General features: G+C 36.9%; 1 protein-coding gene across 7 annotated transcripts in view; it reads left to right on the top strand.

Annotated features, from left to right (window-relative positions):
• The window catches only part of PAX2 (paired box 2), an 81,423-nt gene that overhangs the window by 5,469 nt on the left and 51,297 nt on the right, over positions 1–24,657 (top strand). For all 7 annotated transcript variants that reach the window (XM_073585768.1, XM_073585769.1, XM_073585766.1 and 4 more), the window contains exons 4-5: positions 15,240–15,325; positions 17,005–17,124. In XM_073585768.1, the coding sequence (XP_073441869.1) occupies positions 15,240–15,325; positions 17,005–17,124 (206 nt within the window). The remainder of the gene's footprint in view (positions 1–15,239; positions 15,326–17,004; positions 17,125–24,657) is intronic.

Raw genomic sequence — 24,657 nt, 5'->3', positions numbered from 1 at the left:
CTGCATCCAATTGATTTTTTCTATATAAATAGATACAGTAGATATCTTTCTTTCGTTCTCTGTTTCTTTCTTTCTTTCTTTCTTTCTTTTTCTTTCTTTCTTTCTCTTTGTGTTCTTTCTTTCTTTCTATATCTCTCTGTTTCTTTCTTTCTTTCTTTCTTTCTTTCTTTCTTTCTTTCTTTCTTTCTTTCTGTTTGTTTCTTTCTTTCTCTGTCTGTTCTTTCTATATCTCTCTGTTTCTTTCTTTCTTTCTTTCTTTCTTTCTTTCTTTCTTTCTTTCTTTCTTTCTTTCTTTCTTTCTTTCTCTGTTCTTTCTTTCTATATCTCTCTGTTTCTTTCTTTCTTGATTTCTTTCTCTCACTCTCTGTTTCTTTCTTTTTTATTTTCTTTCTTTCTTTCTTTCTTTCTTTCTTTCTTTCTTTCTTTCTTTCTTTCTTTCTTTCTCTCTCTGTTTCTAAATTTCTTTCTCTCTATATGTCAGAGTTACAGGTTTGATTAAGTACAATAAATATATACCACTCAAAAAAATAAAGGGAACACTATAACATAGGATGTAGTATTTTAGTGTTCTCTTTATTTATTTGAGCAGTATATATATATGTATATATAATAATATATAGTCACAGCAGCCGCTAATGTGTATTCCTGCCCCAAACCATAAGTCCAGCACATAAATGTCATTGTTTTGCTCTCCTTTCATAAGATCTGGGGCGTTGCTATTTGCTATTATATATTCAAAAAGCATAACTAAGGAAAGGGTACAGCTATAATTGTGAATGCCATGCCGAAACAGCAGAAAATACAATTTAGATATTATCTGTTCCAATTGCTCTGGCATCCTACGTAAATGTTTTTAATATTTCACAAATGACATGGAATTATCCCAAGTCATCTCGCAAGCAGCAGGTAAAATTAACTGCTGGAATGTACCTTGGCTCAAAAAGACTCCCTGAGACACACATGCATTGTAATATACTGCTGGGCTACTTGAGGAAATTATTCCTGTGTGTGTCATCTGTATTAAAATGGTTATTAAGATATGAGCAGGGTAACATAATACTGATAGACTAATTATACACCTTACAATAAACTTCCCCCAGTCATTTTTTTTTCGAGCTTATCCCAGTTTGGTATAGTAAAAAAAAAATAAAAATAAAAAAATGAAAATAAAATAGCTTGCTAATGTTATCGGATCAGGGAGGCGCACTCAATTGTGCAGTTGATGGATAGAAAATATACATCACATTGTTGTAAACCACAGTATATTCTCATTGCTTGGATGGAGATGGGTTCACATATTTATGCCAATGATCCAGTTGACCAATGCTAAAGTCTTGGAATATTTCAGCATTGTGAAGATGGCTTCACATATTTATGCCAATGATCCAGTCGACCAATGTTAAAGTCTCGGAGTATTTCAGCATTGTAATGATTAATACACAACTTTCTGTAGTTTCGTCTACCATTTAATTAGGTTTCTTAATCTTTTGTTGATCCGCCTTTGGCCTACGCCATTTAAACAGTCTAAGCGCTAGAGTCCTCTTAATATATGGCTATACTAGACGGTACAATGAATGCGTGATGTAAGCCTCTCAGACTTTTCTCTAATATCTTGGCATTAGTAGACTGTGTTTTATGTCTTGTGTAATATGCGTATTGCCCCAGAGCAGGTTGTCTATGGGATGAATTGGAATGGCCGCCTTTTCCTTTTCAACGATTAAACATGTAGTTGGGTAACTTGATAGTTAGTTTAGGGCGATGAACGCTAATAATTTCAAGTAAATGGGGCCTACAATGAAATATAGCTTCAAACACAAGAATGAAATCAAGTTCTCATACAGGATCTTTCTGATAGTTTACTGATTCCCTGTTATAAAATGCCTATTTACATAGGTAGCAGGGCGGAATTTGTCATTTGACTCCTTGGCAACTCAACTCCTTTGAGTTGAGCTGGTGAAGTATACGCAGACCTATGTAAAACCAAAGACTATATATTGGGACATGATCCAAATAAGGCAATTAGTTCTGGTACATATGCCTTCAGAACAAGTATGGTAGGAATTATATGACATTGTGAGACAGCCTCTTAGTCTAGATTGTAAGACTTTTCATTGGTAGAAAATGTGTCCTTCTAGATACAAAGAAAACTGGGTAATTTACAGAATGAGGAATAATAATTGCCATACCGATCACAAATCTTAAAATGTATCTCTGAGGGTATTGCCATAGATATAAAAGGTAAACAATTCTATGCAGAATTTTCAGATCCATGTTTTAAATTAGGGTTTAATATTGTTATATGAGTAAATTTAAAAAAAACAAACATATTTGTGACATTACATGACATTTTCTCATCATTTAATTATATATTGTAACTTTCAAGATGTTTTGAAAATTGAAATGATTGCATTTTCATTTTGAGGCTGACTTCATGCACCGAGACGATTCATTCATAAAATTGATTTTAAACTTTTGAATTGCTAAAACTTTTCTGAATCTACAAGTATTTTGGCTTTTGTTGTTACGTAGTTATTTGATGATCAAAAAGGTAATTTTTAGCACATTGAAGCTTGGAGATATATATCACGGTAAATGCATCACAGTCACATAGACTAATTACTGCATTCTGCTTGTTGGGAAAAATAGATTTCTTCAAATTCTTAGCGCTTTTGTATTTGTAATGTTTCATAGTATGCTAATTGTATAATTCAGGATGTTATAAACCTTCCTCATCCTTTTCGGTTTATTTTTAGCGTATTTTATATATATATATTTATAATTTTACCTATTTCTTTTATTCTAAGTTGTTCGGTTATTAATAGTAAATCTGGCCGATACAATTCAGTGTTATATAAGGATTAGTTCACATTTTTATGAGATATATCTTTTTATTATGTTGCAGTTTAAATATATTTCATTTCAAGTTGTGAAGTTTTTTTTTGCGTTGTTAAGGCAATTTAGTTGATAGTTAAGTTTTTGGCTCCAATTTTTGTGAAAACCAATATACTGTAATATAGAGCTCGATTAATAATAATAATAATAATAATAATAATAATAATAATAAAAATATATTTTTATCAGTGTATCTTTATAGAGCATAATTTTTTATTTGGCCATTTTCATTTAATGATAAAGAATACATTTCGGCTTTCTACGCCGATTTTTAGGATTTTTCTTGAAAAAAAAAGAATTATTCTCCAAGTCATTGCAGTTACGAACAGCCGTTGATTTGTCTTCCATTTTTTTATGCAACTGTTGGATTTACTGTTAGCCTAATACCAGTCTATTTGAACAATGCTCATCTTGGCGGCTATTAAATGTAAGCAATTTTTTCTGGTTCCTATGTTAGTTATATCATATTTCCAAGATAACTTTGTTGTGAATGGACTTTTCGAGACAAGTAATGAACTGTGGGATGCTACCTCCAAGAGGCAATGATTACTATTTTACTCTTGAAGCCATCTGTGATTCGTTGCTTTATGATTACTTATACTTACATATAAAAATCCGCCATGATTCATACCTACATATACTTTATGTAGTAGCAAGTGCCTCAATTGGATAACCTCATTTACGTTTTGCCAAGCGAGTGGATAATCCATCTTTGGGCAAAGAGGCATATGCCCAATGCCAAATAAGTGTACGGAATACATTCGAAAAGAAATCTACTGACCTTACATCCCTAGTAAATCATTGCCTAAATATTCCCTTTCTAAACAATGTGCTATCTTCCTAAGTGGATATTTAGACCTCCAATGTATTTCATATAATGTGAGATGCCACAGTTCTCTGTTCCACAGAAGTGATTGTTTCATGTGTTAAGATACGTAAAAATTAATGTACGCCTTTGTTTTTTGAAATTGGTCTGCAAAAAAAATTGGTTTTGGATTATTGAAATCTGCAAGTCTATTATGTAATGTTATGTACCTTTAGGCTCATGTATAGGTCAAAGATATACAAAAAATAGATGAGAAATCAAGGATATATCCAAGCACTGAGAAAATCGGTGACTGAATAAGACAAAACTCAATAGGATAATGACTTCTGATATGAAGGGCTATAAATCCATAAATGTACAAGGAAACCTCTCAGTCCCCTTCCCACCACACAACCCAAGTCCATTTATTAATGTCCATTCAATGCAGCATGGTTCATCAAGGGTGGTCTAGAATGCAACCCTATCCCATATTTGCAACAATTGGCCCATAGAGAGGTAGATTTAGATCAGGAACGAGCACAAAACCTCCTGTCTGTGCAAAAACCAATCAATAACATTGTAATCAGATCCACTGTCACTGAGAAAGACACAGCAAAATAGTTCAATATGGAAATCCCTCAATGGGAAACATAAATTCCACTGAATACATATCCAACATATAATACGTCCTGGGTAGAGTATGGATAGCTGGTTGGACATGCTTTGTTTTTGCTGTAATATAGAAAAGTAGCTGTTTTCATCATTAGACCAATACTAATAGACATAGGTTACATGTACAAGTAGCACTTAATATAGTAGAAATCTCCCAAAGAGACTTACGGTCCATCAAGAAATAATCCTCCATTGATCTAGTCAGCGCCTTACGCCTAACACAACATCATTAATGTTTATACAGAATTAAAGAATTTCATCAAACTTTTGTTGACTTTTTACAATGTCGCTCCTGCGTGTGGTTGAGTATTCATGTCCCTGGCCATACCTGATTCCTTTAAAGCTCAATGTGTATCAGACCGACATTGTATCAAGCCAATGCTGATCCACCTGAGTTTTCAAAATTTTAGAAACGTTCCTCAAAATGAATATCGCTATGCTGGCTTCTACCCTAAGTCAGGCCCTGAAGGGCTTATTCTTTGATCTGCTGTTACCGCATGAGTACTATGTCAACCTGATCAATGAGTAGTAGCGCAGAGATGTAAATACTGTGCGGAAAACAAATTAGTATTATAATGAAATACATAATTATAGGTAATGAGACACATATGAAAAGTGCATCATGTGAAGTGATATGGCAGACATGTTCTACCTTCCAATGTATTCATTCTAATGGATTAAACTCTACTTTTAGTATTGCATGGTGGCCCAATAAAGAATGGGTAGTGACGTCCTGCTTGCACCCAATGCAGATGGCATTTCCAGAAGTATAAATTGTCCACATGGTGTAGATGACATCTAAAAGTCTATGGTACATAGAAGAAAAATCACAACCCTGTTTTTCTCTCTCTACTAGCACTGTTGGTATAGACTGGGTGGAGAGCAAGGAGTCAGGTGCAAATCCCACCCATCTGTGCCGAGCATTAATGAACTTTGCACTGTAACTAGGGGTCATTCTTCCGTTACACTGGCATCAGCATAACATTTTAATGAGATGTTTAGAGAGCGGGCTGCCTCACAAGAGACAAGCACACACACGCACACGCACGTTCACACACAAAAAGTGAAGAAAAATTCATTTCATGCACTGTGGCTGCTTAAGAAAGGGCAATTTGAGCAGGATCCAGCATATGTATGTGATAAATGTTAACTGTGCATTAATCGTATTAAAGAGGCACCTATAAACTTTTCATTTCTAATTAAATTCAGCCCGGTGATTTTTTTTTGCTTCTAGAAACCCAGCGTTACTATAGGCCTATTGTTTATGTGGAAAATTAAAATGCAAATACAATGGGATTTATTTCCATTACTGGTATGATATGCTAGGATTCTCTGTTTAACAGCCTGCAATTATTTAAAACCAGAGTGATTTTTCGCCCCCCCACCCCCTTTGGCTTTCCTAGGGCATTGTTCTTTACTGCAAGGTCATATCCCCATTGCATGTCCAAATGTTTGCGGAAATAAATATATAAAAGCATCGAAAACTGCGCGGCTACATTACAAAGCAATATCCTCCAAGTATGGCCGCGCTGATTGTTGTTAAGTGAATAAGGTTAGCTTTCAAACAGGCCATCGAACAAAACCTCGATGAAATAGACATTACAGCAAATTACAAACCTTATTTTCCTGCTAACACTGTGTATCAGTAATAATAATAACAATATGAAATTGGATAATTATAATAATGACAATACTTACATTTTTTATGGGGCTAGGCTTAAACTGAAAACTAGCACTGCCGAATGAACATATCCTCTATTTGTCTTAAACAGATTCGAGAGGCTGCCGCTGTCCGCATAATGACCTCAAAAAGGATTTTCTTGCCAATATGATATTAAATTGACATAGCGCAATGAACCGTAAAAAGGCACAGAGGTGTATGTATATTGTAAAATAGACCGTGGCCCTATATGCAGAGCGGAGAGAGATATTCCGGCAGACTCTCAGCTTTTTATCTTTCTAAAGCACCCACCCATGCGTTACACCACTAAAATATGGAAATGGGCGCCAGGTTAATTTCACTGTGGCAAAATGCTGTTTGCATATAATACAACTGTGTAGTGCCTTTTCAGCAGAAAGTACTTGCACAGTAAGGAAACATAGGGTCAGCAATGTGCTTATGGATTTTTGACCAATAATGCTAGCTGCCTAGACATTCTGCGAAAAAAAAAAATAAAAAAGGTACCCGCTCCAATTATGAAGAGAATGGGCTAAATGACTGCTAACACATCCAGATACACCCATGCCACTAGATTATGAATAAACAAATGAATATAATAACGCTGGTAATAATAATAATATAGCATTGGCAGCGCCCCTTGATCTGGCCACAGTGGCAAATTAGTCAAAACAAATCCATTTTCCAAAAAACCTTATATTTTATGCATCGGAACATTCAGCGCTCTCCCAGGAGTATTGATAAAGGCCATTACAGAAGCAAATGCGCTAGGTGGAAAAAAAAAGCAGGATGTAACGGGCAGTGTGGCGGTCTTTATTTTATGCGCGCAGTCCCACTGCACGGAGAATGTTATGGCTGCTATAAAATGGAAGCACTTGTTCATATAACACATTGTTTTTACTATTGCTTTATAATTTAAGATTTGCTTAAATACATGGCAAACATAGATCAACACTGGCAGCAAAAAAGAAAGATCCGAGTGTCTCACCATGCCATGTTCAGCCATTTCTAAATCTATTGTTACATATTATAAGTAGAGGATTTTATTAATAAAGAAAGCTTTCTATCCAGAAGCAAAGAACTCTAGCACAGGTTAGTCTTTCATAGTTGGTTGTATTATTAGGTTATAGATTAATCATGCCCATCTCAAATATACTTTTTAGTATAGCAAATAGCCATTAATACTACCGTGGACTTTCTGGACTTAGGCTCTTCTTATATCCCATGTTTGAAACGTATGGCTCTAAAGTATGCACTACATGCCATACACCCATTGGCGTACACTGTAGAAAATGTATCTCTTTATATTAAAAAATACGCTTGATTATACCATTGAATGAGGTTAAAAAAAGATATACCAACATATAGGAGCCAACTGTTTGGGCAATCTATGAGCATGTGTCCTATTAGCCCAATCGGATAACTAATTTGGAACATTTGCCAACATAGACCCCCGATGAGTTGTGAAGAGAGACTAAGAGGTGCTTAGCTACTGTGTAGCTACCAAGTGCAAAATTATGGAATTTTCAAACTTTCTGTGTCATGAAATTATCATGATGATCAGCCAAGGAAAAAGTTGACATGACAGACCAATTCTCGCTACAAATCAAGGAGTTCTCCTGACCAATTCCAATTCATTTGTTATAGTGGTTGGATCAATAAACAGCAAGTTAGACCACTATTGGGTGCAAAAATATGTGTCAAAGATACAGTCTATAGCTGCCCGACAATTATTATGTGTGTGATCCAAAAGTGATCTTTAAGTGTAATCCTCCCTATTCATACAATAGGATTGTTGGAACGGGTTTCCAGGTCTATCTGTGGATCCAGATTTTTCCCCTTCTGTGTGTAAGTGAACGCCAATGGGAAACTGATGCAAGAATGGATCTTATAATTTGCTGTGGGATCGTTCACATTCATCTGGTGCATCCGTTCTTTCCCAGTTGGGGTCTTCAAAGAGCTGAATCAAAAATCTCTACTTACAATTTTTTAATCCTGCTCATAAATGTGCAGTAGAAATTAGTGAATTAGCGGCATGACAACTGATGCCATTTTGACATCAGTTGTGATCAGATGAGGTCCACAAATACTGTTTAGGATGGCCCAGATATACGGAAATCCAGCCTTTGTATGGAGTCAACAAACAAAGGTTCAGCCATATTAAATGCAACTTACATGCAAAAAGTGAAACAGAGATTTAAGAAACAAGATATTACTTTCCTTTATACCAGCAGACAAGCCGCATTGCCACACCTGTGTCATTATTTATATCAAAGACATAGAAAATGTTAAATGTCACACAGGCATAATGAAAAATGGAACATTCAGTGCACAAATTAATTAAATAGTAACCTATGAAATGTTAACAGTAATGATCAAGCATATAGCCGCAAACAGACTAAAGCTACTGAAATAAACATGGTGCGTACACGTAAGAGTATAAAGAAGAGTATAAAGCTAAATCCGTGTTATTTTTACAATATTTTGCTATAAAAGTCTAATTTGAAAGTTGAGTATATGGAGCGGTAGAAAGGGTCCATTTTGACTGGTATTTCATGTAATTTAAGACTAGGTCCAGGTTGGAAACTCTATTGGAAACCATGGAGAATCCATGCCATGAAAGAAGAGCTCCCATGCTCTATAAAATTACATCTAAAATTGGAAAGGGGGGGAAATTATGTGAAATGTAATCTATAGAGTGGCTTTTGGAAACTCAACTTTGGTTCCAAATTAGACAATTTATTTATGGGTGTAAACATTTTTTAGCCTATGTGAAGTGGCGTCCAATTACAGTTAACTTGTGCCAGTGTCAACTTTGTTCTATATTATTTTCTTGGCACTGGTTGTTCATTTGAAGCAGGTGTTTGGGGTACAGTGAACACTCATTGACCAAATATTCAGAGCACCTTCTCTTATAATTGCTCAATGGCACACAAGCTTTGGCACTGAGAAATTACATACTTTTCATGAATCTCCAACTCATGTCTAATGTTTAAACAGGACTAGGAGTGCCATGTCTGTCGAGCTTTCACCTGATGTCCTCTGTTACCTGAATGATTGGAGATGTGAGTGTTAAAACTGAACTTGCGTAGGCAAATTCTGCATACTGTTAATTCAACATTATTGTAATGCCTTAGTAAAGGCCAATTATTCAAGGTAAAATTAGTTTACTATGTCAGTAAATATGGTGTATGGTCTGTCTGCCATATTTTCTGATGTATTAACGTAATGGGACCAATTAGAAGAGGTTTGAGAAGCCTTATTCCCATTTTCTGGCCTTTTGTTTTTTCCCTGTGTGCCTGTAGGAAAGCTGAAGCAAGAACTGATCCCATGGGATTGCTTACATTCTTTCGGCTTATTGGTTGTTGGACTAGATCCTTCAAATTAGCAGATCGGAAAATACTGCATGTTGTGTTTTAAGATCCAACTCACCGATTTTTGCAGAAACCGTTGAAAAAGCCAGGACAACTAATGCCATTTTGACATTAGTTGTGATCGGTTGAGGAACAAGAAAACGGATCCTGATGGCAGAGAGAAAAAGAAACCCAGCCGTAGTGATATTAGTTATTTGTAAAGCATTTTATCCTTACATCTTTGCATTGGCTTATTTTTCGGCTAATCACAGACTGGGTGAATTTGGTTATGAGGCACCTACTATTACAGTACCTCAATTATTACATTTGCGGACTCACGGCAGTAAGAGATCTATGGAAATAAACAGTGTTATTGCAAGTAGTTATCATTTGTAAAGTGCTGACATCTTCTGATGTACAGTTCAACTGGATTATGATTGACTGAACCGCTCAGCCTGACCTGGCCCATACCAGCTATTGACTTGAGCATGCCATTACCTTACGGTGTGACAACTGACATCAGCACTTAGTGATTCTCACCGAACAATTCATATTGACAAAACTAGCGATTTTAGTAAGCTCTGCCTTCACTTTCCATTATTATTTAGAGGTAGTCATTATGTGACAGACATTGAACTGCTAGTAATAGGGCAGGGACTCTATAAACATCTGTTGACGTGTTTGATCTGAACTGTTCTATACGCTTGGTTTCAGAATAATCAAAGGAAAGAGAGGAGGACTTGTAGAAAAAGAAATACAATCACTTTTTTTTCCATACAAGATCAGTTGTTATTAAAATTGACGGACAGCGAAGCACAGCTATGCGAGTGCAAAGGATTCACCCTTTCTTTGGCATAGGATTCTGCACATATCCATTATAGACACGATCCAAGGCCACTCATACTGGGTGTTCAGTGAGTATTGATTTGGTCTGCCAGCAATTTTAATATTTCTTCAGGGACTTTCTAGCAACGGCAGTTAATTCACCCTCCCAAATTGCTTATTCAATAGAACGAACATGACTCCTGAATAAAGTCCCTGAATTTATGTGAATGGCACAGGGCAGGCGGTCAATCAATTCTTATGGAGCTAAGTTAAAAATATAAATAAAGTATTGACTTTTGTTTTCTTATCCATACTTATAGAAGGTGATAACAATATATATATATATATATATATATACTGTATATTTAGCATATACATACAGTATATGCTATATATCAGCTCTCACGCTGTTCTTTACAGCGTAAAAGTAGCGTTTCTCCTTCCGAGTGAGCACATACTAGGCTCTGTCTATAGTAATATCTGTCATACTGGTTCTGCAGAGCTAAACCTGAATGCGCCTGAATGGGAGCGTCCTATCAACATCGGAGGTCCGCTAGAGCCATTGTTAGATCCTATTGATAAGGACACCTTGGGGGACAGTCTTCAACAATGGCCTCTGCTCTTCCAGTCTGAACAAACCAGTATAAGGGGCAATGAAGGTATAAATAAAGCAGGACACTCCTATAGTCCTTTGTTATTTTTTTGCAATCTAAGATAAAGTGTTCAACCTTTCCTTTCGATGTGCTAACGCATGCAATCAGTTATTTTAGGGCATGTTATATGGCATTATTGTAGGGCTGGACCTTTTACAAGTTGAACATTGGCCAATATTCTGTTGTTCTGTCAAGCTATTGCCACTCAGAAGGTGTAATATATATGTTATAGCAAAACAGTAACAGGTAACAACAGAGTGTTGGGTTGCAGTCGAGTAGAACAACTACATATTTAATAATGCTAATCCAGTAGCTTACTGACCATCAAAGGAGGAAGGATCAACACCTCCAGCTGTAACGGGGTTCCCCATTCCTTCCTGCCATTCGATAACTAATAAACAGATGTTATATTTAAATTTCATGGTTTTTGATGACATCAGAAGGAAAAACCTGCCAGTCATTATCTATTCCTCCATGACTTCCTAATCACTTACTAAGAATGCACTGTGAGGTATGAGGAAATCTTTGTATATTTTAGTTTACGGGTCAATCAACCATATCACACAAATCCATAAGAAAACAGACTTCATTAGTTCAGGTGCTTGACTCAGTGAATTTCTTGTTTACATGGAATGTATAATAGGGTATTTCCACTGACAAATGAATAAACCAAAAAAGTGTCTACAGTGAAATGAAATAAGCAGAAAACTTTTCAGCACATCCAATATGTAAACCTATAGTTTATTAAAATGTGCTTGTTATATTTCCGACACAACACAGCCAAATAGCAGCCAAATATTTGGTTAGTATTTAGATTTTTTAAAATTTTATTATTGCAATATAATAAAAAAAATGAAACTTTTTTGAATTTACCAAATCTAAAGGGGTCTGAATACTTTCTGTACCCACTATTATATATAGAATGTTATATATATTCTGTATATATTACATAAATATGAATGTACATTATATAGCTTTGAAGATGGTAGTAGACATTACAAATGGAAAGTTAAGTAATAATATAGAGATCTCTATATATGTATATATGCTTGTGTATATACATTTAAAAATGTCTATACACATATATATATATATATATACACACATTGCATAAATATGAATGTACCGTACATTATATGGTTTTGAAGATGATAGTAGACCCTACAAATGGAAAGTTACGTAATAATATAGAGATGCCTACATATGTATATGTATGTGTATATATCTCGCTAGGCATCACTGTAAAAAATAAAAATAAAATAAGATAATAATGCAGAATAATTCTCCATTTGTAGGGTTCTCTATCATCCTCAAAGCCACATGTCAACCATGGTGGCTTCAGCTGTATGGAGTCAGAGCCCCAGTCAATAATAAGATAAATATTAGCAGCCTAGAGCATTGATATATTTGGCCAGTATGCCTTATTTGGCTTCTGGGATCCATTAAGCCCCATAGGTATATGGTTCCATCAGACATTTAACCTTTTCTATAGTGTTACCAGGTTAAGAAGCATCTAATAGTGACACAGGACTTCAGCTCAGCACACTGACACTATTGCTTTACTGTCAGAAATAATTTATAGTTTTCTATTTAAATCTCTTTGCCTGCACCCCATCCCCATCCTCTGGCCTCACAGCTCTGGTAAAATCAATGAAGTCAGACTATGGCATTTGGAAGTTTTAAAGACAAAAGCAAAGGGACAATGACTGAAGAGACCGACACATAAACCTGGGATCAGAATACGTAGAATGCATGAATCTCAGAATTTACAATAAATAATAATGATACATAATAATAAGTCATCTTCTGCTTATAATGACTCTACCAAGTCCAAAGCCAAGTACATGAAGATATCATAAACAGGACAGGGAGTACACCTACAGGCTTCCTCCCAAAACCACTTATTAAACTTTATGAATAAATCACTGGCTAGATAAAGTACAGCCTAACCTCACCGATAAGGAATATATTGTCTGGGAACTGCTTAGGGCTAAACTTTTCCCGTACAATGCCAGCATAAATTTGCTGTACGAGTATTAAAATATCTCAGAATGGAATGTCATTTGTTTTTCTCTAGCACTTCTTGCCAAATAGGACCTCGACAATAAACTTTTATTTTTATATAATATGATGAAATCTATAGTTTTTAACTTCTGTGTTAAGCCTCTTTCACACATCAGTTTTTTAGAGTCAGTCACAATCCGTCAAAGTGTGCAAAAAATGGATCCTGCGCAGACTGTAAAAAACTGATGCACCGGATCCGTTTTTTTGATGGATCTGTTGCAGCCACCGTAGGAATTTTAAAGGAATAGAATTCTGGAGAGAGAGAGAGAGAGAGAGAGATTTTTATATGCCAGAATGGAAAATGGGGTTAAATTAAAGGAAGAAAAATTATTCTGGGCATGCTTAGTTTTAAAAAACGGAATCTGTCGCCTCATTCCATCTTTTGATGGACAGCGACGGCTCCTGTGCCCATAGGCTTCCATTATAGCCAACGACAGACGGCTCTGAATATGTCACTGTCCGACTTTTTGACGTACACAAAAAACGTTCCTTTGTCTGTCATATCCGGCTGACGGACAAAGATTTTCCGACGGATCCGTCGAACAACGGATGAAACGTGAGGCCATCCGCCGGAATCTGTCGCTAATATAAGTCTATGAGAAAAAAACGGATCCAGCAGCATCAGTCGCTGGATCCGTTTTTTTCAAAAACCAATGGATTGTGACTGATGGCAAAAATCTGATGTGTGAAAGAGGCCTTCAGGTCTGAGCTCACGCCATGGTGTTACATCAAAGCAATGTTCACAGTTAGAGAAAAATGTCAATGCTATGCATGTGACTGTGACTTGTACACAGGACTCACGTCACGTAAAAATATAAAATGGCTGGGAGACAATGTTACCGATACACAAAATATTAAATACAGCGAAGCATATATGTGTTTCCGTAATATAATCTCATATTCCTAAATCTTCCTTGGCTTGGCTCAGTGAGCACACCCCTGGAGGCAGCAGGAGTTCCTGTATTTTATTCACTCAACTTGGAAGATTTGTCAGTCTGATATCTTTGATATAACTTGTAAAAACATGTATTATAAAAGAGATAAGAAGACATTGCTGGCTTTGTCTTGGTTTAGAGAGCAGAACACACTCTAGACGCTGTACAGTAGGAGACAATCTTGCTTATGAAGCATCTATGATGCTTGCACCTCCACTTCTCCTTTTTATACCTTTAAATTTACTTCATACCATACATAGTGTTTTGTGAAACACAACTTGGCTTGGTTTTCGCAGCTTGTTTTAAAGCTTCATTGTCTAGGAAAAGCTTGTTAAGGCATAAAAAGAATTGCCAGCATTAATCTGCTTGAGCTGTAATCATATCCCAAGTCATTAGTAATGTTTTAAAGAGCAAATCTTTTCTTTAGTATTAAAGCAAAAATTACGTTCATTAACAAAGTAAAAAATTGTAATCTGATCACAAATGTTTGGGTGGGATTTGAGATATTTTACTTTAGAGTACATAGTAGAGTTGAGTGAATATCTTCGGCTCCCTCCTTATTCGGCAAGCTCTAGTGCTTACCGAATAAGCTGCACCGGGAACCCGGATACCTGGAGCTCGCTGGCTGATCAGTAGTTCGGCGCCACAGCTGCATGTGTCGCTGCTGTGTAACAGTCACAACGCATGCATGGAGAGCCCAACACGCAGGCTCTCCTTCCATGTGTTGTGATTGTCAAACAGCCGCGACACATGCAGCTGCGGCGCCAATCAACTGATCAGCCGGCACGCTCCTTGTATCCGTGTTCCCGATGCAGCTTATTCATTAAGTGCTATAGCTTGCCGAATAAGGAGGGAGCAGAAAATATTCACTCATGTCTAGCACATAGTCATGTATGAAATGTGAAAAAAGAGCAATCAGCTCACCTGTTCAGGTTCATGGCAAAAAACTCCACTAATAGCAACGGTCCAAGCGCTAACCAGAACTCACATCTTCTTAAAAGAATTAATTTATTGATTCAGCAATATAATAGGCACAAAAATGGTTGAACACAATACCACAAAAATGAAAAAGGCAGAAAAGAAATATTCACTGCGCTCCCAGGCAACATGTTTCCGACCTACTTGGTCCTATGCAGAAGATGTCGGCTATTGCTTGGCTATTACATAGTCATGAATGTTGTGTTTTTTATTAATTTGAATCAGATATAGGAATAACCAGATACGAATACAGGTTGCCATTTTGGATTTAGTTTCACATTACTGTTACAAATACATTAGTATGCACAACTTATCCAATCAATCAATCAACCAATTATATATCTGAGATTTATAGTAAATCTTTGTCTGTTTCGTCTTTTCTAGAATCATCAGGACAAAAGTACAGCAACCATTTCACCCAACACCAGATGGATCTGTAACGCCAGTCAGCGCACCGGGGCACACCATCGGTAATCCATTCACAATATGTGATTTCCTTTAAGTATATGTACTATTATGTTGCCTTAGACATTTTGGTTTGGTAGGGCAGAAGACACAGTAGACCTTACATAAATTTCCAAAACTTGTTAATGTTTTAAAGCGTTCATTGAAAGATATAACATAAATGTCTTGGAATATGACTTGCGGTAATACTTGGAGCAGGGTCACCGTAGTGCTTCTCTTGTGCTACTACTATGTGATTACATGTTGACATAGCTAGTGCGTTTTGTGTTTTGTACATAAGCAGTCATTTGTATTCACTTCCTATAGAAAGTCATGATGAGGTCATCCGATCTAAATTAGTGAGTAACCCAATGAAAACCTCCGCTGTGATTCATGTGATTACTGACTCATGATTTAGTAAGGGCAAAAGGTGATGGTTAAAGTACCAATAAGTAACCACTGGTTTCGACTTTTAACCACTATGCTGCAGAATAGAAGAATGTGTCATCATATTGGAAAGTCGAGGGAACAAAATGTTATGAACTGGACATAAAAAAGCTATTGTCATTTTGGAAAATTGTGTTGAAATTTTTTTGGTGATTCATAAACTGGAAAGAAAAAGAATACCCCATAAGTCATTACTAGAGTCCTTGTAGATTTATTGCATCACCTAGAAAGATTCTTGTAAGGTGCTTTCATTAAATCATTAAACTATTTCTTCACTGCGCCATAATATGGTTCAGAACTTCAGTAAGCCTAAAGCAAGTTTAATCAAAATCCTTTGTGGACCGCTCTACAGGACCAAAATTGTGATGGCCGGTATGCCTTTCTTTTCACATCTGGTAGTAAGGAGGGCTGATTTTCCAACCTTGGATGGAAACCCGCTGATACTAGATATTAGACTAGTCATGATGAGTATCACTTACCCATATTCATATATTTATTAATAAAGGTTGTCACACTTTTGTATTAATACACTATGGGTAAAGAGAAAGTTATTTCAATTCATTTTACCACTAACTTGTAAATACCTGTACCTTATGCAATATATGAATGATAGTAAAACATTGCCCCACAGTTGCTTTTGGTGTTGAACCGGAATTTATTATTGAATAATTATTGATCTGCGCCAAAAAGAAAAGATGTGTGCACCTAAGTAGAGACTTTTCAAAAGTGGGTTTGGTAGGTCTAAAAGTATGCCAATTAACTCTTGCCGTTTTTTGTTTTTACTAAGTGTTGACATCATTAAGAGTAACTTATGGCAAACTATAGCAAATTACAGTGTGAATGCCTGGAAAACATTTGCAAAAAAGTTTATCAAATAGTTGACATTTTAGGGTAGCATGCATCACTCCCATCATCTTCATATACAACACTCAGTGCAGTAGTACTGATTGGGACAAGTTACAGTGGGGACAGCCATTCTGTGGACAATAAAAACTATTAAAAGCAGCTAAAATTTTTCCATAAACCAGTAAAGTGCTGTATACAAAGTAAAATTTCCTAAATATTAGGCCTACAAAATGGCTGATTCTATTGTTTCGGAAGTGGATGACTATTATAGGGAAGAGTTATAGTAACTCCCTTATGTATGTGCTCTTGTTGGGAATATTCCAGAGAAGCTTCCTTACATTTAGTAAACTATTGAAGGATCCACAGTAGCTGTCTCCTCACAGGCTTATATGTCCTTTCTCATTTTGTTTAGTTCCCAGTACAGCATCTCCTCCTGTCTCCAGCGCCTCCAATGATCCCGTAGGCTCTTATTCCATAAATGGGATCCTGGGTATACCTCGTTCAAATGGTGAAAAAAGGAAACGCGATGAAGGTAGGGAAAAAGAGAGAGCTTTATTCTGTATCTCTTGTAAATAGGGTCTAATTTCAAACCCATGCATACCAGCTGCTTCTATACCAGATCAGTTGTAGCCTCTACACACCACCCTTCTGCTCTTAAAGTCTCTTATGTCATGGAAGTGGACTGGTGACATGTCCACTGTTTAGGTTTCTTACCGGCACTAGGCTGTGCATCACACCCTAGTATCCAAACATAACATAGTCACAAGGCTACAATACCAGGACAATTTGGAAAATTTTGCTTTAAATTCTTTGGTAGAATGAGGTGATTTCCCCCCTTCTATTCACAAAATGTCCTGTTTCAGAGATTTTTTTTTAATCATTACTAGAAATCAGTAAAGACTTTAAATGTGCCCATTTGAAACAGTATTTAGAGAGAATATAGATGACTACCAGGTACAGACTGGGACTGAAATTCAGCCCTGGCATTTGAAATCATACAGGCCCTTGTTTTCACCCTCTCCAAGCACCAGATGAGATACATTACTAATATTACCTTGGATGGAGGAAAGCAAGATTTTCTACAAGACCAATATTTCTATTGATACCCGTGGCCTGCCCGGGTAAGTGACGGAGTCAGCGACTTTGTGCTCTATCCCAACTCTTGACAGTATGGGTGTCTTGAGAACACCAATTCTGTTAATAACGTAGCAGATAAAGTGGCCCATGACCAGACAGGCCCTTCTGGCATTTGCCAGAATTGCCAGATGGCCAGTCCTGCCCTGATGGCTACTGTGCATTTTTTTGTGAGATATTTTATAGTAGTTTAGAGCCTCTTTTGTGTACTTTTATCATATTTGTTTATGACGATTGATGTTATTTTGGTACTTGAGGTTTGGGAGCCATGGAGGTATGTAGGGCAGACCAATATAATACATATTGCCCTTATGGATTTAGTCTTAGAGTACAACATCACTGTTAGAAGTACATTAGTATACACAATTTACTTATCCGATCTATCTTGATACGTGAATATAGGACTAATAAATCAAGAGTTTCTTACATTTTGCTAGCAAATGTATGAGACATGTAGTTCTTCCTAAGGTGAACATGACATTAAAGAAGCACTCCCATAAAAATGTTATTCTCTTAATATATTGCAATCATCTTATTATATAGCACTGCGTACTTACAATTGCTTATTTTGTCCTTCTACCCAGTAAATTCTTTTATTTTCCATTGGGTCTTTGATCTCACATGATTAAAAACTGACTAGCTGAATCCTTCTAAGCTCTATGTAGAAACAGGAGATCAACTTTTCCTGTATGACTCATCAGTCACTGCAAAAGCCCCTGACATGCATAAGGGCGGAACAGCAGAGCAACTGAGTCAGGCGATAAATAGGGAATGATAAATGCAGGGACGAGAGACTTCCTGTTTCTACATAGAGCAGAGAAAAGAGAAGAATTAAAGGGGTAGAAAGTCAAAATGAGCAATTACAAGTACATAGTCCCATACAATATGATGACTGCAATATATTAAGAGGATGCAAACTTTGATGGGAGGAGTGCTTCTTTAACTAGAAGTTTTAGTGTATAAGACCAAGAAGCTCTAAGTTCACTGAGAGAAAGCTTGATGTCACCCTCATCCTGCTTGATTTCTTCCTTATTTTCTTATTTCGTGGGCCAGTTCCTTCCTCCTTTCTATTCTTACGTTACGTGGCTTATATACAGGAGAACCACCAAGCAGCGTTAAACCTGCCATGAGGAATGTGGTTGACTCCAACTCTCCATGGACCTGATAGAGACTACCTCTAAAATAGACATTCCCTTGCCCTTGATTTTGAATAAAACTTAATCGCATAGTCTCATCTATTAGACTGCCATTAATTAAAGTCAGCTTTGGACCTCATACCTGTCCCATAAGCCAGATCTTATCCCATCTAGAATCTAAGAAATTGGGCTTTGATTTCTTCATTCTGGTTTTGCGATTGGACTACTTGTAAGAAAGTATAAATCTACGGGAATATAGATACATTGCAGATACACTTGCCTCTTGGCCATCCTATAGAAGGTGAAAGTCCTCCTCTACTCTGTCATCTTTGTTGCTGCTTTCATTACACAGTAGCAGCGGCACGGATGATTAAGAAGAGTAGAGATAATTATGTGTCAGGATGATGTAGCCAAACTCTCTGGTTGGGTGAAGGCAGCAGAGTGATTCACAGCACCGGCTCTGTGTTAGAGAGAGAGGGAGAGCTGAACACTTCTATTCTCCCTTGTTTATTGAAAGAGTTAAGGGAAATCAGCCAAGTAATTCTCCTTTGTACATTTTGCCGGATTCCACCGTTAAACAGAAACAAGCACAGGGAGATATCTTAAACAAACGGCATTTAATCACATCCTAGCAGCAAATGATTATTCGACAGCGACCGGATTAAAATGAGAATTTGGTGGCATACTCCATCTAGGTCGTGGAACAAATTTATTATTATTTTCATGATGTTTCAGGTTTTATGCCTTATTCTTGGATTTATAACCAGCCTGGTATATTGTTGTGGGTATTGGAAGTGACTGGAGCAGCATCATTTTCAGCCTGTTTTTCTCTTTATAGATTTGTTAGATTTTTGCTAGGTTGACAGGTTACACATTGCTGGTCTAAGAGGTTTTGTTTTTTATTTATTTTTAAATTGTGACTTTCAGCTTTTATCTCGTCCCTTATATTAAATGCCGCACGTGTGAGGCGTAATCAGTTATTTGCAACCCCAAGATGGCCCAAATTACCTGAAATTGCACGGCACGCTCTTTAAAGAGCATTACTGTGGAATTGCTAGTGCCAAACGTAACTGAGACAGATGCAACAGGCCTTGCTTCTCTGATCTAACAGCATGTCCCTCCAAAAGGCATCTGGTTCTAATATGAGTCCTTGAATCGTCCTGTTGTGTGAGCTCCTACTATATTCTATTATATCTGCTTCTGGGGAATTTTGGTGACAATCAACAGAGGTCACACCAAGTTTTCCCAGGCTCCTGAATGAAAAGTCCTCCTAGTTATATCTTTGTACATACTCTGTCTACAGGCTAGATAGATGTATTCAAAAAACCCTAGGAAAGATGACAACTTCCGATGTCCCAAGTTAATTTCCATGTAGAAGAAAGGCTCAATAGATTATTAAAAAATAACTCCGGCATGTCAATTTAAAGGTCGTATTTTATTTAAGGGCAATTACTATTTATACAATGACAAAAAGTATTGACACTGCTCTGCTCCTTCTCATTTTAGATACGTAAAATACTTTTCAAAAAAATATTTTGTCTTTGGCATTACGTTCTTAAAATATGGCTGTACTTGAAAGTGTCTGGCTCTGTCTACTGCTTCTTCTGGCAGTGTCGGTGTATGTCTTCTTGGCAAGTCTTCTAGTTGGCATAAACATTCTTTATACCACTGAAGATTAAGAGTTCGTACTTTTGTTACTTATGGTCTTCCAAAGTATTTCTGGTTCTGGCATCATTGATTTTCTTCTTTGGCACCTCTCTAGTCTGTCTGTGTCTGTTTCATTTTCTCTCATTATACCTTTGGAAACTTTAAAACTTGGATACGTTTTCAAGAGCAGCTTCACATGGGATGCGTTTTGTACTTGGGAATATTATTTCAATAATGTTCACTTGGAAATGGTTACTGTATAAAAATATAAAAATCATTAGTTATATGTGATACATACAAGACATGTTTATATATACTCCTCTGGTTAGCTTTATATAACACAAGTATTCATGTACAGTTGTGGCCAAAAGTATTGACACCCATGCAATTCTGTCAGATAATACTCAGTTTCTTCCTGAAAATGATTGCAAACACAAATTCTTTGATTTTATTATCTTCATTTAATTTGTCTTAAATGAAAAAACACAAAAAGAATTGTCCTAAAGCCAAATTGGATATAATTCCACACCAAACATAAAAAAGAGGGTGGACAAAAGTATTGGCACTGTTTGAAAAATCATGTGATGCTTCTCTAATTTGTGTAATTAACAGCACCTGTAACTTACCTGTGGCACCTAACAGGTGTTGGCAATAACTAAATCACACTTGCAGCCAGTTGACATGGATTAAAGTTGACTCAACCTCTGTCCTTGTGTGTACCACATTGAGCATGGAGAAAAGAAAGAAGACCAAAGAACTGTCTGAGGACTTGAGAAACCAAATTGTGAGGAAGCATGAGCAATCTCAAGGCTACAAGTCCATCTCCAAAGACCAGAATGTTCCTGTGTCTACCGTGCGCAGTGTCATCAAGAAGTTTAAAGCCCATGGCACTGTGGCTAACCTCCCTAGAAGTGGAAAAAAGTGGACGGAAAAGAAAAATTGACAAGAGATTTCAACGCAAGATTGTGCGGATGTTGGATAAAGAACCTTGACTAACATCCAAACAAGTTCAAGCTGCCCTGCAGTCCGAGGGTACAACAGTGTCAACCCGTACTATTCGTCGGCGTCTGAATGAAAAGGGACTGTATGGTAGGAGACCCAGGAAGACCCCACTTCTTACCCCGAGCCAAAACTTACTTGAAAAATCCTAAAACATTTTGGAAGAATGTTCTCTGGTCAGATGAGACAAAAGTAGAGCTTTTTGGGCAAAGGCATTAAAATAGAGTTTACAGGAGAAAAAAAGAGGCATTCAAAGAAAAGAACACGGTCCCTACAGTCAAACATGGCGGAGGTTCCCTGATGTTTTGGGGTTACATTGCTGCCTCTGGCACTGGACTCCTTGACCGTGTGCATGGCATTATGAATGGTTTGAGAGAAAGCACTGGAGACTTCTAAGGTGGCCAGCAATGAGTCCAGACCTGAATCCCATAGAACACCTGTGGAGAGATCTAAAAATGGCAGTTTGGAGAAGGCACCCTTCAAATATCAGGGACCTGGAGCAGTTTGCCAAAGAAGAATGGTCTAAAATTCCAGCAGAGCATTGTAAGATACTCATTGATGGTTACCGGAAGCGGTTGGTCGCAGTTATTTTGGCTAAAGGTTGTGCAACCAAGTATTAGGCTGAGGGTACCAATACTTTTGTCTGGCCCATTTTTGGAGTTTTGTGTGAAATGATTCATTCTCTTTTGTGTTTTTTCATTTAAGACAAATTAAATGAAGACAAATTTAATACCAAAGAATTTGTGTTTGCAATCATTTTCAGGAAGAAACTGAGTATTATCTGGCAGAATTGCAGGGGTGTCAATACTTTTGGCCACAACTGTATTTCAACATATTTTACTGAATATACTTACAAAGCGATAGACAATGAGATTTTGATGAAAACTAGGCAGATTGAAGTTGTTACTCATATGAACCAATCAGATTACAGTTCTCATTTCAGGCTTGTTTGCTTGCCATGGGCACTTTTTAGTACAATATGCAATTTCATGTTACAGGACGCCTCATACCCTAAGGGTATGTTTAGACAGTTTTTTTTTGAGAAAGCAAAATTTGATATGTTTTTTTAAGTTGAATTTGGTTCAAGAAAGACGCTAGTTTTCCTTTGATTTAATCAGCTGTCAAGTGCCTTTAATAGCCGTGGATGGAGCTCCAATCCACAGCTCCATCCATGATTGCTAAACAGCAGTTAAATCCTGCTGTCTATCTCTGACAGCGAGATATAACACGCTCTGGCCAGAAGCATGTCATTCAGGCCATTGACACCCATCATGTGATCTCGGGGAGCCGATGGGTTGTCATGAAAGTCAGGGGTCTGCACTCCTGTGAATGCCATCTTGTGGCCGGGGTTCATACGAGATCATGATTCCTGCTATATATAGCAGTACTGAAGCCTTGATATGTGTGGCACAAGCGATTGGATGATCACAGATTCAAGTCTCCTAAAGGGACTATTAAAGTCAGTAAAAAGTTTTTAAAAATATGAGAAAAATAAAAAAAGACAAAAGTTTACCCCCAAATGGTGCCAATAAAAATGTTAGCTTGGGGCATAAAAATAAGTCATCCCCCAGCTCCAGATCTCAAAAATTAAAACATTATGAGTCTCGGAATATGACGAAAATTGCACAGACCTATTGTTCATACAAATTTTGGATTTTTTCCACCACTTTTTTCCCACACAATTGTGGAATTACACTTTTTTTTCACAATTACACAGCACTTCAATTTTTTTCTCGTTTTACAGTGCACTATTTGGTGAAATAAATGGTGCCATTCAAAAGTACAGCTTGTCCCGCAAAAAACAAGCCCTCATACTGCTATATTGTCAAAAATATTAAAAAGTTAAGGCTCTTGGAACAAGGGGAGAAAAATACGAAAATAAAATAACTGAAAATGGCCATGGCTTGAAGGGGTTAAAAATGTTTAAACAACACCAGCTCAGAGGATTTGACATTGAAATTAGTAGGAAGAGAGAATTCAAAGCAATTTTTAATTTTTCTAAAGTTTTTCGAGGAGTTTTTGGAACAGAAATTGAACGTAAACTCGCCCAACCCTGCTCAAAAACACAAAACTCCTCAAAAGCTTGAAGTTTCTGCTCAGTTTCTACTACAAAAACTCAGGAAAAAAAAGGCTTTGTGTGTGTATAGCCTTAAAAGTTAGGTTAATTTTTTTTTTTACATAAATACATTCAATTGGGGCTAAAAATCTATTTTGCAATTGGGTTTCATTAAAAATGCTGCATCGTTTGCCTTAAAAAGCCGCCATATTACTCTGGTTGGCCATATTATTGCGTAGAGAACATGACTTTGTGGCACTTGCTATCATATAAGTATGATAGGCTCTTCTCGTTTACTTGTTAGTGCAGCTTTCCTCACAGACTGCACAGCTATCTAATCAATAAAATGGCTGCTGTTGGATGAGCATGTGACCAGACCTGTCAGTCTCCTCCAATAGGAAAGCAGTTCTCTCATGTGAGCTTTTCAATTGGATGAGACTGATGGGCAGGTCTGGTCACATGCTCCTCCACCAGCAGCCATTTTATGGACTGGAGAGCTGTGCAGTCTGTGAGGAAAACTGTATTAACAAGAGCAGGAGAAGAATCTGTCATAACTGTATAATAGTAAGTGCCACAAAATCATGTCCTCAACACATCTGATAAAATAAAGATAATGTGGCCAATCCTGTTAAATCATTCACTAAAAGGAGGTAAACGGTGCAAAATTTTTAACAAAACCCAATTGCAAAAATTATTTTTAGCCCCAGTTGCATGCATTTAAATAAGAAGAAAATTTTGTTTCCAAATGTGGACAACCCCTTATGACCAGAGCTTTTTTCGTTTTTTTTCGTTTTCGTTTTTCACTCCCCTTCTTCCCAGAGGCATAACTTTTTATTTTTCAGTAAATATAGCCATGTGAGGGCTTATTTTTTGCGGGACGAGTTGTAGTTTTGAGTGACACCATTGGGTTTTACCATATCGTGTACTAGAGAACGGGAAAAAGATTCAAAGTGCGGTGAAATTGGAAAAAAAGTGCAATCCCACACTTTTTTTGTTTGGCTTTTTTGCTAGGTTCACTAAATGCTAAAACTGACCTGCCATTATGATTATCCAGGTCATTACGAGTTCATAGACACCAAACATGTCTAGGTTC

Source organism: Dendrobates tinctorius, unplaced genomic scaffold (genome assembly GCF_039654945.1).
Source record: "Dendrobates tinctorius isolate UK_male_01 unplaced genomic scaffold, ASM3965494v1 ptg000089l, whole genome shotgun sequence".
In the NCBI taxonomy this organism is placed as follows: Eukaryota; Metazoa; Chordata; class Amphibia; order Anura; family Dendrobatidae; genus Dendrobates; species Dendrobates tinctorius.
Note: the sequence above shows the minus strand (reverse complement) of the source record. Positions and strands in the feature narration are given on the sequence as shown.